Source organism: Saccharomyces eubayanus, chromosome XIV (genome assembly GCF_001298625.1).
Source record: "Saccharomyces eubayanus strain FM1318 chromosome XIV, whole genome shotgun sequence".
In the NCBI taxonomy this organism is placed as follows: Eukaryota; Fungi; Ascomycota; class Saccharomycetes; order Saccharomycetales; family Saccharomycetaceae; genus Saccharomyces; species Saccharomyces eubayanus.
The window spans coordinates 273,387-286,542 of record NC_030973.1 but is presented as its reverse complement, the minus strand read 5'-3'; the positions used below and the strand labels follow the sequence as shown (position 1 = coordinate 286,542).

Sequence of the window (13,156 nt, the reverse complement as noted above, 5' to 3'; positions counted from 1 at the left end):
AGGGAGAGATAGTTTAGCTTTTTGGATCGATATCAAAGCTTTTCAAATTTATTCTCATTTTTGTATTTCGACTGTCGTACCTTGTACAGAACGATTGGATATCCATAATGTCACAGGCAGCCAAAAACGTAATAGTGAAGCTGATAGTAGGAGCAGGTCAAGCAGCACCATCACCACCCGTGGGGCCGGCGCTGGGTTCCAAAGGTATAAAAGCGATTGACTTCTGTAAGGAATTTAATGCAAGATCGGCAAATTATCAACCAGGCGTGCCAGTTCCCGTACTAATTACGATAAAACCAGATAGGACGTTCACATTTGAAATGAAATCTCCACCCACCGGTTATTTATTATTAAAGGCTCTTAAGTTGGAGAAGGGACACGGACAACCTAACGTAAGTACGACATTAACCGGTGCTCCCGTTAAGGGACCACCTCGTATTTTGGGAGAACTATCGTTGAAACATGTTTACGAAATAGCCAAGATAAAAAAGAGTGATGAAATGCATAGCCTGTTGGAGATGGAAGGTATCGTTAAGTCAATAATCGGTGTTGCGAAAAGTATGGGCATCAAAATCATGCCTTGATTAGAAAACTAAAGTATAATCAAGGAAAGAAAGGCACATTTTCTTAGTACCTAAATATTAAAGGAACCGTGTAGTTTGTTTTATTGATCATTCTGTAAATATGTATATAAGTTTTAAAATTTGAATTACTCTGGTTCAGCGTTAGGCGCAATTAGTGATCATTTTTCGAAACTGCAGAAAAAAAGTGATTGTGCCATTGGATTCCCCCCTAAAGTAGTTCCTTAACTTGAATAAAGATGGGTTATCGATATACATATATATGCTTGTATGTATATGTCGAGTGAAAAAAATGAGAATAAGATGCTAATAAAAAATGCGTATAAGAAGAAAAGGAGAGAAAAGAAAAATAGATTATTTAGAGAACTTCCTTTTCTTATTCTTTTTCCATTTTTTCCGGTTATTTTTCTTACTGTTAATCTTTAATGGACGTTTATTTGATTCGCTGGATGCTTGTTCTTGTTTGGATTTGGACGAAGTAATATTGTCGGCCGTCATTGTAGACTTTGCTAGTGGCAACGAAATCACCTTGGGAGTTAGCCTCGTATACAAGAGATAATAGGCGTTAGGCTCTTTCAGCACGTCTCTTTCAGAAATTTTATTAATATATTCATCATCGTAAGTAGCCCAAGTACCCTCTGGTTGTTTACAGTGGGCAATATAATGACCGGAAGAGAGAGAACGACCTTCATGGACGACCACGCTTAATAGTTGGTACTTGACAGGTAAATCTTTATCGTCACAGTATTCTGTTAAATCTAAAAACATCGGATATGAAACGGCTTGCTTCATCTTGGATGACGAAGTACCGTTGAATCTAAATTTTTTCAAATGTACAAGTAAAGTCTCTGGTGCTCTTATGATCGAGTTGTGCTTGACAGCGTTTGTAGTCTTGTGACATTTTTCACAAACATAACCCTTTTGTTCCTTGTCAACCTTAATCAATTCAGGATTGAAGAAATCTCTGATTGACTTCTCAATGGAGAACCTACGATTGACTGAACTTAAATTGCCGGCTGCAGAGCCTGGAGTAGTGGTATTCAGATTGGGAGCAGCAGAAGAGGCTGATGATTGTGCAGTGGTGGCGTTGGAAGTAAAGCTGGCGGTGGAAGCATTATTACTGCTACCATCCAACAAATCTGAATCTGAATCCAGCTTTTTCTTACCCTTCAAATGCAACGATAGATCGTAAAAGGGTTGTTCCGTTTTGGATATACTGCCGCAAGATTTGCAAGTGACGATTTGCTTTAAAAGACCGCCAAATATGTCATAGATTATCGATTCTATTAGCTTATGCCCCTTGGGGACGGAATCTTCTTGTAATCTTGACATCAGTGACATGAAATATTCATGAGAATCTTCCTGCTGCCATTCGCTCATCATACAGTTGATATCATCTAGTCTGGATATTAAATATTTCGGATTGATGTAAGAGGCTGAAGGGCTTTTTTTAGGATTTTTCGAGATCGGTGACCACATTTTCTTGCTCGTTTCGGCTAGAGTGTAGGAAACAGAGCTTTTTGAGATGGTGCTGTCGTACTTTCCTAAAAGAATGTCAAACAGATAATGTTGAATGGAAGGGATATGTAACATGGCTTGCACTGCGGCATTTGTATAACAAGTAACACCATGGTTTAATAGGCCACGAGGTTTCAAAGTAGTGAATTGGTCACCCCAATTCTTGATGATTTTACTAGAATTCAAGGACCCGTGATCGTTGATATTTTCATTAAATTGGTAAAAGTTCGACAGATCTGATATCGTAGTTGGTGGGGTAACTGATCTTGGTTTATGTTTTAATTCTTCTTCTTCTTCCTCTTCCTCTTCCTCTTCTTGTTCTCCTTTTGGAGTTACGATCTTACTTGCTTCCGCGTCGTTGTTTTGCGTTTCGCCTTGCTTTACGTTTTCTGTATTAGCCTCTATCAAATCTTTGCGTAGATCCTTTTTCTCATCTTCGGAAATTGCAGAGCTAGAATCGCTTTCTCCTCCTTCTCCTCCTTCTTCTTCTTCTTCAGGGAGCTCCTTCTCCATGGCAGTGGAATCATAATCCATGTCTTCATCATCATCGTCCGCTTCATTGGTGCCAGAAAGCGTACCCTTTTCCTCTTCTCCATCAACGGTAGCTACAGGCAAGCCAAAATCTTCACCGATGTCTTCACCGATGTCTTCACCAATGTCTTCGTCATCGTTTATGTGGGCATTTTCAGGCTCTAGATAATCCCTTGCCTCGTGAAATACCTCTCCTTCTCCTTCTTCTTCTTCTTCATGGACCTGTTCTTCTTTCTCGTCTTCCTTCTCAACTTCTTTCTCATCTTCCGAGGCAGAAGCAGAAGTGGGAGGTTCCGTAGAAAGCTCCGTAGAAAGCTCCGCTGGCCTTTTCACAGCGGCAACATTATTACCGCTGTTACTATTCTTAGAAGTATATAGTAACAAAGCTTCGGCCATCGATTTGGGAGCGGCATCAGGCTTATTTTCATTTTTAGACTTTTCCATCGACCCATCGGGTTGTGCTTGGCCGCCATTAGAAGTTGCAATAGTGGTGCCGCCAGAACTGCTATTATTATGCTGCTTCCCTATCACGATGTACGAGCTATTTTGCGGCGCGGCGGTAGTACCATTATTATTATTATTCTTTGATTTCTTAGAGATCATTGCAGCACTAAACTGCAGAGGGTTCGATAAGATTCTGTCGACCAAAGGCTTGATCGATTCTTGAGTAGTCATCGTTCGTTGTTTGTGGTTGTTTTCCAGCTGAAACGGGATTTACGGGCACTATGTGGCAACTATCCCGTGAACTATTCTTTAAGTTTTTTTATGCGCAGTACAGAACAGATGTAACTTCAGACTCTATGCATGCCCCTATGTACACTATACGGTATCTATCAACTTCTACAAAAGAGACAAAAGAGACAAAAGAGGGGTGGTTGGGGCCTTTTTCAATGCTCTAAAAGGATGTTTTACCTTATGGTACTGATGCTATATAAAACAAGAACTTTTTTTCTTCATTTCTTTTTGGGGATTTCTTCGATGCGAAAAAAAATTTTTTGGCGGCATAAGGCAAGTGAAAACAAAGAGAGCGGTGTCTGGGGGAACAAATCTCCCTCATTTCTTTTGCGCATCCATTGGCAAAACGCAGCCGGGTGATCCCCATGGCGGGCACCATGCCGTTTTGCCGTTTAGCCGCTGAGCCTGCCCAGTGAGATCGTGCCCCCGTGGGCCAGCGCCAAGAGACCGGGCTCTGTAGGACAACTCTTCACCACCGTCGTGGTAAATCCCATGGACTCGGGACCAGTGCTCCATTCTGACTCTGGCGGAAGGGAAGCTACAGCCTGTTCTTCACTTCGCTGATGCGGGGAGACTCCTCCGAACTCCACCAGGTCGTGGCCCCAATTCAGCACGGCCCCCCACGGAGTACCCATACTCAGCCCGTGTGTCGCATCCACGCATGCTTTGAACTTGGCAGAGTCTTGGCGGACGCGGAAGGGCAGCGCCAGCAGGCTCACCTCGCGCTGCAGGTCCCGGCGGTCGTAGACACTGATCTTATCGCTGTTGCGTCTAGCGACATACACGTACCGCCCGTTGTCGCTAGTGAGGATCTGGATGACGCCCATGGCCGCCTTCTGGCCACTGCGGCTTATCGCTACCGGCTGCTGGTGGCGGGGGTCCACTAGGAACAGTTCATTAGCGTAGCTACCGCACAGCAAGGGTCCTCTTGGAAGAGCAGCCGCTCCCGCTGGCTGCTCTTCAAAACACGAGATAATGCTGTGCCTTCCCTTGCTCGCTTTCTTGCTGCTGCGGTGCATCCACACGGCTTCCCGCCGGTGCATGTCGTATATGGCCACTTTGTTTCGGTGCGAGCCGGTATAGATATGCGCTTCGGTATCGATTTTCACGCTGTACGCAGTCTCGTATTCTCCATTCATTTCGTTCGTCGTGTCGAAGGTCGCAACGCATTGTCCGTCCATCACGGAGTACAGCTGCAAAGGAAAGTTCTTGCTTCCAATCGCGATTTTGTCGGTAGCCACTCCGCCCGACGGTTCATCATAAAGCGAGTAGAGTGGGTGTACTGCACACGAAACAATGGATTGGTTCTTGAAGAATCTACTGAACGGCAGTAGAAGCAGTAGTTCTTTGTTTTTGTTGTCGCCATCGTTTTCCTCCGGTATTAAATACTGCCTAATGCCAAAATCGTTATGTACAGAAACAAGCGAGGTACCGTCGCATGACCAAAATATGTCTTGACACAGAACCTTCTTTTCCATCCTGCCATCACTCGTCTCACCAATATACGGCGATTTGCCCAGTGCCGGGTATGCATATCCACTGGCATCGTTTTTGGTCTTTTGCAGCCATTCTTTATCTTCCCTTTCCCATACTTCTCGTATCCTGTCGGCCTCGAACACTTCACCGGTGTCACAATAGGGAGTTATATCTATCCCGCTGTGGTTTTCTCCATTCTCCATACTCCCATTGCTGTTTTTGTCATTAGCGTTTATTGTGTACTTTGTTAATCTATCACTCTGTTTCAAAAAGTCACGCCATCATCGCCTTTTCTCGCTTCAGTCAAAAAAAAACAAAAAAACAGCATATACGCACGCAAAGTTAGAATACATACATATAGAAAAAGAACGGCAGCGACTTGCCCTCATTATTGAAATTCAATGTTTTTCTATTCACTTACACGCTTTTAGAATTTATAATACACATATATGTTGCAGTACAACAAAATTAAAATACAGATTGTCCATAGGAAATATTCCTTGTATTTTTTGATAATATTTCTTAGTTCTTTACACATCATCATCATGCTATCCCACCACCCTTTGTCACTTTCCGGTCCCAAAGTTACATTGCCGTGATCCGCCACTTTTTTTTCCTCCCTTCCGACTGTATCGTCCTTCAACAAATCTATAATCATATCAAGTTTCCTTGTGTTTGTTTCAATCTCAGACTGTAATTTCTGAAACGAAGTCAGCTGCCCTTGCTCTTGAAAGTGTAAAACATTTTTATTTGCTTCCATTTTACCTTCATCCTCGAAGATATTAATGGGGGTCTCTATATCAGTGATATGGGGTAGCGAGGTGCTATTCAAAGACATATATGACTTTGTTGGCGTCGATACTTTGAACGAATTGTCTTGGTAACGATTAGACACACCACTCCCCTGTGTCGGTATTCTTTTTCGTTCATACTCTCGCAACCCCTCCAGCTTCTTTTCCACCATTTTTTTGTCATGTAAGAGGAGTCTGTGCCATTTGGATGCTATCAGTTCTTTTTTCTTCTGAACTACTTCGTCTGTAAATGATTCTTCGTCTCTATGCAACGCAGACGTTGTAATGCCACTGGAACCGTTCAAATAAGGCAACGGCAATGGTTTCCCCAGCTGTTTACGGAGCACTGCACTGGATTTTCTCTGTGAGGTGCTTTTGTTATTGGCGGTTGGTTTAAATTTAATCTTCGGTTCATTCGGTACGGGATTATGCGTATACGATTCGTTTCTTTGTTTTAACAAACTTGATCGGAGTATACTGGGTTCTTTGATCCTTGGTGTAAATTGAAGTTCGTTTTCGATATTATCGTCTTCATCACTCTTTGCATGGTCATCATTCGGCAGGTGCCTCACGTTTTCGTTTTCTGCAAACGTTGGTTGAAATTCTCTTTTTTTGGTGAATTGCGTATACCGTTGGTAAATACCAGAGCCACTGTGAAAAGGATTGTGGTCACTGCCCCTTTTGTTACGGGTTTGCTCTTTTAAGGTATGGTTGTTCCCGTCACTATCGGAATCTGAATTATTGGTATGCGATTTTCCGCCACCATCGTAGTCGGACACATCATCAGTCATTATTGAAGTTRTGTTACTTGAAACAATTGAATCGCGGTCTTCGGATGTGCTTATATCTTGTGAATGCCCATTCAGTTTGTGGAATCGTGATCCACTCGTACTTAATCTTTTTTTCTTAGAGAATCTATGACTCTCGTCTTTTGGAGAAGTTACATTCATTCATGAATTTAAAATATGGAAGAAAAAAAACCTTTGCTTGTTTTAGAAGTCTTGGACGGAACCCTTATGGTGTAGTTCACTATCTATGCTCGACGTTTATGTTGATATTCCTAGTTTTTCCTTGTGTCTTAACAATTTTTCTCTGTTTGGCGTCTTCCGCAAAAAAATGGAAAACTCGGCGATGTATAAAACACTTATTAACAAAACCAGCAACATAAAAAAGGCCTCGATGGTAAAGATATTAGTTTATACTTGCCATTTACATATGAAAAAAAAATACATATATAAAAATATGTATATTAGGTATAGTAGTAGGGCTGCGAATTGAAAGATTGAGAAGCATTCTTTACATACATTGAAAGAAAACTCAAAATAATAGATCAGGTTAAAAAAGACTTGTTTAAAGACAAAAGCTATTTAATTGACCTTTTTCATCGCATTCAATTAGTTGAAATTGAATTGTTGGTTAACATTAGAACCAAATCCAAAAGTATTGCCGGCATTTTGTGGAGCCATAGTTTCATCTACAGCATCCTCTTCTTCACCGAAATAAGTTTCAATGATCTTGTATGCCTTTTCATAAATCTTATCATTTTCATTTTGTTGACAATTGAAAATCTTTTCCATACCACCAGCTTTTTCAATAAAGTCAGCATTTTCATTAATATTCAAACCGCGAGCTTCTTTATCGGCTTCACCCATCTTTAAGATATTCTCTAGGGCATCTAAAGTAACTTCGATGATTCTGTTATCAGCGATTTCTAACAAATCACACAACGGCTTTATACAACCTTGAGATACTAGATATCTGATGATGTCTGGTCTTTGCAAACCACCTGAGGAGGCATTAGAAATGGCCCAACAAGCTTCTTTTTTAGTTTTATATTCTGCAACTTCCAACAGTTTGACCAATGGAGGGATTAAGTTCGAATCAATAACTGCTTGGATTTGTTCAGTGTTACCTGCCGTAATATTAGAGATGGTCCAACATGCTTCTTTCTTTATGTTTTCTTTTGGAGAGCTTAGTAGTAGTCTTAAGGCAGATAAGACACCAGCATTTATAACCACTTGAGTCTGTAAATCATTACCAGTTACTATGTTACCCACAGCTCTTAAAGCAGGAGTTTGAACCAAGGTCGATTCGTGGCTTAGTAWTTCAACTAATCTCTTTGGAATTCTAACATCGATTACAGCTTGAATAGCTTCTTGTGGACCATCGGATAGGTAAGATATGGCCCAACAAGCGTCAACCAAAGTTTCAGTGTCCATTGAATAGATTAATTTTGCTAAAGTTGGTAAGGCTTGGGAGACAACGGACCAATCTGGTTGTGGTTTTTTACCTCGACATAAATTGGATAAAGTCCAAGTAGCGGTTCTGATCAAAGATGGTTTATTGGAGTTGAAAAGGCCTAGAATTGGCTCCATGGCGTTGCACTGTAGAACATAGTCTCTATAATCGGTAGAATCACCAGCGACGTTACCTAAAGCCCAAATAGCTTGCTCTTTAACTTCAACGGAGCCGGTATATAATAGTTGAATGAAAAGTGGTACAGCATCAGCATCCACAACGACCTTTGTTTGAGCTGATGTACCTGATGCAATGTTAGTCAAAGCCCAAGCAGCTTCCAATTGTAGCATTTCTGGTTGGTTTTCACGCATGAATTCTACTAATCTTGGAACCACACCAGCTTGGATGACAATATCAATTGGAGGACGGTGTTCTCTGGACAAAATTTGTCTGAATTTGACAGTAGCACTCAATTGTTCTTGCATATCATCAGAGTTAAGTTGTTGCGTCATTTGTGGTAATTCTTGTTGTAGCTGACTATAAAATTGTTGGTCTGCAGAAATGGAGCTCTCATCCTCTTCATCGGAATCGGCACCATCAGTTGGTGGAACAAAGTTTCTTCTCTTGGCTAAAGCTTCATCCCTCTTCGCTTTTCTGAGTTCAACTTGTTGTGTATCTCTACGACGACGAAGTTCGTCAGCAGAAAATCTACCTTTATTTTTAAAATTGGTACGTCTGTATTCAGGAACAAACTTGCTAGTGGAAGAGTCAGTGCCAGTATCCATTTTTATCTAATTTGATGTGTAGATTGGTAACTTCTAAGATTAGAAAGGATACAAATTCAGAAAATTCGTTTTAATAAATGACGAAATACACCTGAAGAATTTAATAGGAAAAGTTTCAACCTCAAAAAATAAAATCAAAGGATGTAATTAAGAAGAACAGGTCTATTGGTGTTACTACTTCGTAATTTTTACTCAGTTAGTCGTGACTTTCGTAAGGTGCCAGTCGTTTTGATATTACAAGTGAAGTGTGATCAATCACTAAATTCGTATCTGGTCTGTATTTCCTTTTTCAATCCTTCCCCATCGACTCTTGAAGAAAAAAGAAAAGAAAAAATCGTAAATCGTATATAGTGATACACATTTGGTCGAACGAAGATAAAATAATACAAGCCAAATCATTAATAGGAAGAGTAGTTCTAGCATTCCCATGGAACTGGGAGTGCCGTACTGAAACTAACAGCATTTGTAACTATTTGATAAACAATTCTCTCTCGTTAGTTTTGAGTCTATAAATTTATATATATATATATTATATGTCATTAATGACGATACCAGTTAAGTGATCTTTTTTGCGCAGCTTAATGGTGTAAACAATCAAATATACGTTTTAGTGCCAGAGAGAAGGCATACAGGTCTAGTAATAAGCCGGTCGTCATTGGGAGCTGCAAAGAGGGAATCTAATGAACGAACTTGAATAAACTGACACATATGTAAGCATTTATATATGTAAAAAAAGGAATTTTCACAATTAGAAAGTAAAAACGTAGTTTATTTTTTGTAATTAATTAAAGGGTAATAAACACACAAGTCATTGAAAGAAAAAAGTATAGAAGAAAGTGCACACTTTCTTGTATAGCATTCAAATGAAAGGGAAGGGTATAAGATGAAACAAGGCTTTCACACACAATCACCAAGTTCGCCCTTATTCTCTTCCACTTTCAATTTGTAATAAAAAGAGAAAACTACAATAGTGAGTTCAGTATTTTTTCTTTATTTTCCAAGCTAATGAAACACACACATTCATTAGACCTTTCGAAAAAAGAAGTCGTACCTCTCTTAGAATCGTAGCATTCGGAATTCTCTTTTCTTCGTTTTTTCTGTAAAAAAAAAAAATAAAAAGAGCACAATCACAGTAAATTTCACTCTTGCACAAGCACACGTAAACACATAGTAGTCGAAGTAGCGAAATAAAGATGCTACTTCTAACTGAAGGGGGGGTAAAAAAACATAAAAAGAAGAAAATAAATTTCTTCCACTTCTCAAATCCAGTTTAAGGCTTATTATAACAATAATAAGGCGCCGGCAATGGCAGCGCTACCAGCGGTAACACCGAATAACTTCATGGAGTTGAAGTTGGATGGACCAGCGGCAGCGTTATTCACGGCAGCCTTATCGTTCACGCCATAAGTGGTGTGGTGATGTTTGGTCTTGTTAAACTTACCATACTTGTGGGTACCAGTGTGGTTAGGAGTCTTGGACTTTGAAGTCTTGTTGAACTTACCGTACTTGTGAGTACCAGTGCGGTGGGTTTTAGTCTTGGAAGTCTTGTTGAACTTACCGTACTTGTGAGTACCAGTRCGGTGAGTCTTAGTCTTGGAAGTCTTGTTGAACTTACCGTACTTGTGAGTACCAGTACGGTGAGTCTTAGTCTTGGAAGTCTTGTTGAACTTACCATACTTGTGAGTACCAGTACGGTGAGTCTTAGTCTTGGAAGTCTTGTTGAACTTACCATACTTATGAGTAGTATGAGTAGAAGTGGTGGTGAGCAAAGTACCATCCTGGGACAAAGTCAGGGTAGTAGTAAAATCATGTTCACCCTTCTTAGCTATGGCAACAGTGGCAACAGTAGCTAGAGCAATAGCGGTAACTGAGGAAAACTTCATATTTCAATTATATCGTACTGGGGGGTATTTGGGAATGAAGGTTGAAAAATTAATATTCTAAAGGTGTGTGAGTTAGATAAAAAAAAAGTGTTTGTTGTGCAGCTAAATGCTTAAGTTACTCCTTAAAGGAAAATTCTTTAATCAAAAGAGAAAAAAAGAGAAAAGAAACAAAGTAAAAAGAAGCTCGGTTTTCTTGTAGTCAGATTATCTAAAGCTCACTCGTTTAAGTTAACCTAAATAGATTGTTTCTAAATAAAAAGAACAGAGCAAAACTTTTTCTACAATCCAAAAACTAGCTATAATATATAAAGTAATCAATAAACTAAAAGATACGCACAACACACCTGAGAAAAAGGAAGAAAAGTGAACACCAATAGGTATGAGAAACTCGGCAACATATATATAGGAAAGATAACAAATACCAGTACACAAACAAACGAATTGAGAAATTGTCTCGTTTCGGCGACTGTCACTGGCGCACGGAAGCGGATTTTTTTTCTTTTTGTCTCTCAACGGCCAAAAACCCGGTTCCCGCGGTAAGAAACGCTCGAACAAGACGGTTCAAAAATATCGCATCGCTGGGTTATTTTACGTATTTTTTTTCACTCCCCTTGTGGAATCCGCCGGATATTTGTAAATTTCCGCTTCCGGAAAAGGTCACCCGACTAAACTCGGGTGGATGGGTGTTAACCCATAGTGTACATTACCCTGAATGTTGCCATGGTTACCGGTCGGGTTACGTGCTGCACGTTGTCTGTAGTTTCGCGCAACCAATTAACTGCAAGGTGCAATATTTGTGTTATCATGTATTAATGCTCGTTATTTGTATACGTATTTATGGTGGTGGTGGTAGTAAAGTTTCTCTTCGCGTATGTTTATGCTATGTGTGTGGCAGCAGTTGGAGGTCTTGTACGGCCTTCTCTCTCTAACGGAGGAACATTTCTTTCCACAGCCTTTGCGAGCGGTATAGAACCCATAAGCCCTTTGCTTTCTGCCAGCGTGGAGCTTCTTAAGTATAGTGGGTCTTCTTGGTAATATTCGTCGATAATGGGATGCAGCAATATTGTCTGTTTCTTGATGGTCAATATGCTATTGGTGGGTAGGGCGGTCCAATCTCCTCTTTCGAATGTCAATGGTTCTGATGCAACCATAATCACATCTTGATTTCTGTCTAGCCTCTCTACTCTGTATTCCCCTGGTGAGGTCTCTACAAAACTGGAACCACAGCTGAAATGTAAGGATGCTGCCTYGTCAGTCTTGGATGTTATATATCTGGAAACAATGACGGTAGATCCATCTGTTACAGCAAAGTTCAATAAAGATGGATCCACATGCACTTCATTCTTGTTGGCTTCTTTGGTCCAATCCCTGATATAGTCAATGGTTTGTAGCATTGCCTTCCTAAGAGCGACGTTACCAAAATCGCCCTCTTGTTTCTTCGGATCATGGCCTAATTTGTCTAGCGTATCCAAAAACAATGCAAATGCACACTCGGAATCTGTACTTCCCTGGATAAAATTGAGGTATTCGTCCTTAATGTGATTCAATAATTTTCTCTTGATTCCTTTGAAATTGGATATACCACCATTATGCATAAAACATAAGCTGTGATACGTAAACGGATGGCAATTTGTTTCAGACAAAACACCGTATGTGGAGGCCCTTACGTGGGCAAAGACTAAATCAGATTTCGTCTTTTCTGCTAGTGTACTTAGATTTTGATTGTTCCATGCCGGCGTGATAGCTTTGAAAAGACATGGGCCGTCTTCGCTCAGTTCGTTGTCTAGTGGGTAGTATGCTACACCAAATCCGTCACCATTCATTGGTCTTCTTCTATCTAAACGTAATCTACTGTCAAATGATTGGTTTATAATAGAATGAGCTGGTCTCGTTAAAAGGTGAGAAAGCCGGATTGGCTGTTTACCTTTGAAAATCAAAAATCTACACATCACTAATGTTCTATCTCTCCTGTCAGTTGGGATACCTTCTGGTCTTCTCGAGTCTTTAATTTCTGTTTCTTTTTTAAAGACTAGTTTCGAATACACTTTTTATACACACCTGTTTCTTTTTCCTTTGTTACTAGTTTTTTTGAGATGCGTCTTAAAAAGCGCCACAGTTTCTAAGGTCCGGCCGGCGGATAATTTTATGCTGTACAACGTAATACCATGCGACTGTGTAATCAAATGATAATTCATGAATTTGCAAGTGCGTTTCCTTTCAATGAGTTGTGGAGCCTACCTATATACAGATATATGATTTATCGAGCTTCGCTTTGTTCAAGAATAATTATTATGCTGTAAACCATCGCTAAACTAAATCAGCAGCATGCGTGCGGCCTTCTGAAAACTAAATAAAGACCAAATAAAGCCTGAATATTTTGATTAAGCAGGACAAGATGTATTCTTTATTTTTGTGATAAGAACTCCGTTTACTCGAAATTTCCTTGACTGTAATTATTTTTTGAGCCACTAATAATAATTTATGTTTTTTCTCTAAAGATCATTTTAGTTGATATCATCGATGGCGAATCGCTTTACTAAAAAAAAACCTATAAGCAAAACTTTCCACTAGAAAATATGATAGTCACAACTAAATTATTTATTATATACCAACTAACG

General features: G+C 39.9%; 7 protein-coding genes across 7 annotated transcripts; 1 reads left to right on the top strand and 6 right to left on the bottom strand.

Annotated features, from left to right (window-relative positions):
* Nucleotides 1-107: 107 nt before the first annotated feature.
* Nucleotides 108-584, top strand: MRPL19 (mitochondrial 54S ribosomal protein uL11m; the record flags this gene model as incomplete). Its single annotated transcript, XM_018367578.1, has 1 exon — nucleotides 108-584. One exon carries the CDS (start codon nucleotides 108-110, stop codon nucleotides 582-584), a length of 477 nt encoding a protein of 158 aa, XP_018219702.1.
* Nucleotides 585-935: 351 nt separating this feature from the next.
* UBP10 (ubiquitin-specific protease UBP10) lies at nucleotides 936-3,305 on the bottom strand (the record flags this gene model as incomplete). Its single annotated transcript, XM_018367577.1, has 1 exon — nucleotides 936-3,305. The coding sequence occupies one exon, from the start codon at nucleotides 3,303-3,305 to the stop codon at nucleotides 936-938; it is 2,370 nt and encodes a 789-aa protein (XP_018219701.1).
* A 452-nt stretch (nucleotides 3,306-3,757) lies between these two features.
* On the bottom strand, nucleotides 3,758-5,044 carry SWT21 (Swt21p; the record flags this gene model as incomplete). The annotated part of the gene is made up of 1 exon (XM_018367576.1): nucleotides 3,758-5,044. The coding sequence occupies one exon, from the start codon at nucleotides 5,042-5,044 to the stop codon at nucleotides 3,758-3,760; it is 1,287 nt and encodes a 428-aa protein (XP_018219700.1).
* A 224-nt stretch (nucleotides 5,045-5,268) lies between these two features.
* On the bottom strand, nucleotides 5,269-6,582 carry KAR1 (Kar1p; the record flags this gene model as incomplete). Its single annotated transcript, XM_018367575.1, has 1 exon — nucleotides 5,269-6,582. One exon carries the CDS (start codon nucleotides 6,580-6,582, stop codon nucleotides 5,269-5,271), a length of 1,314 nt encoding a protein of 437 aa, XP_018219699.1.
* A 444-nt stretch (nucleotides 6,583-7,026) lies between these two features.
* SRP1 (karyopherin alpha) lies at nucleotides 7,027-8,655 on the bottom strand (the record flags this gene model as incomplete). Its single annotated transcript, XM_018367574.1, has 1 exon — nucleotides 7,027-8,655. The coding sequence occupies one exon, from the start codon at nucleotides 8,653-8,655 to the stop codon at nucleotides 7,027-7,029; it is 1,629 nt and encodes a 542-aa protein (XP_018219698.1).
* A 1,280-nt stretch (nucleotides 8,656-9,935) lies between these two features.
* DI49_4551 (uncharacterized protein) lies at nucleotides 9,936-10,538 on the bottom strand (the record flags this gene model as incomplete). The annotated part of the gene is made up of 1 exon (XM_018367573.1): nucleotides 9,936-10,538. The coding sequence occupies one exon, from the start codon at nucleotides 10,536-10,538 to the stop codon at nucleotides 9,936-9,938; it is 603 nt and encodes a 200-aa protein (XP_018219697.1).
* An 875-nt stretch (nucleotides 10,539-11,413) lies between these two features.
* Nucleotides 11,414-12,487, bottom strand: DUG3 (glutamine amidotransferase subunit DUG3; the record flags this gene model as incomplete). The annotated part of the gene is made up of 1 exon (XM_018367572.1): nucleotides 11,414-12,487. One exon carries the CDS (start codon nucleotides 12,485-12,487, stop codon nucleotides 11,414-11,416), a length of 1,074 nt encoding a protein of 357 aa, XP_018219696.1.
* Between the last annotated feature and the right edge of the window lie 669 nt (nucleotides 12,488-13,156).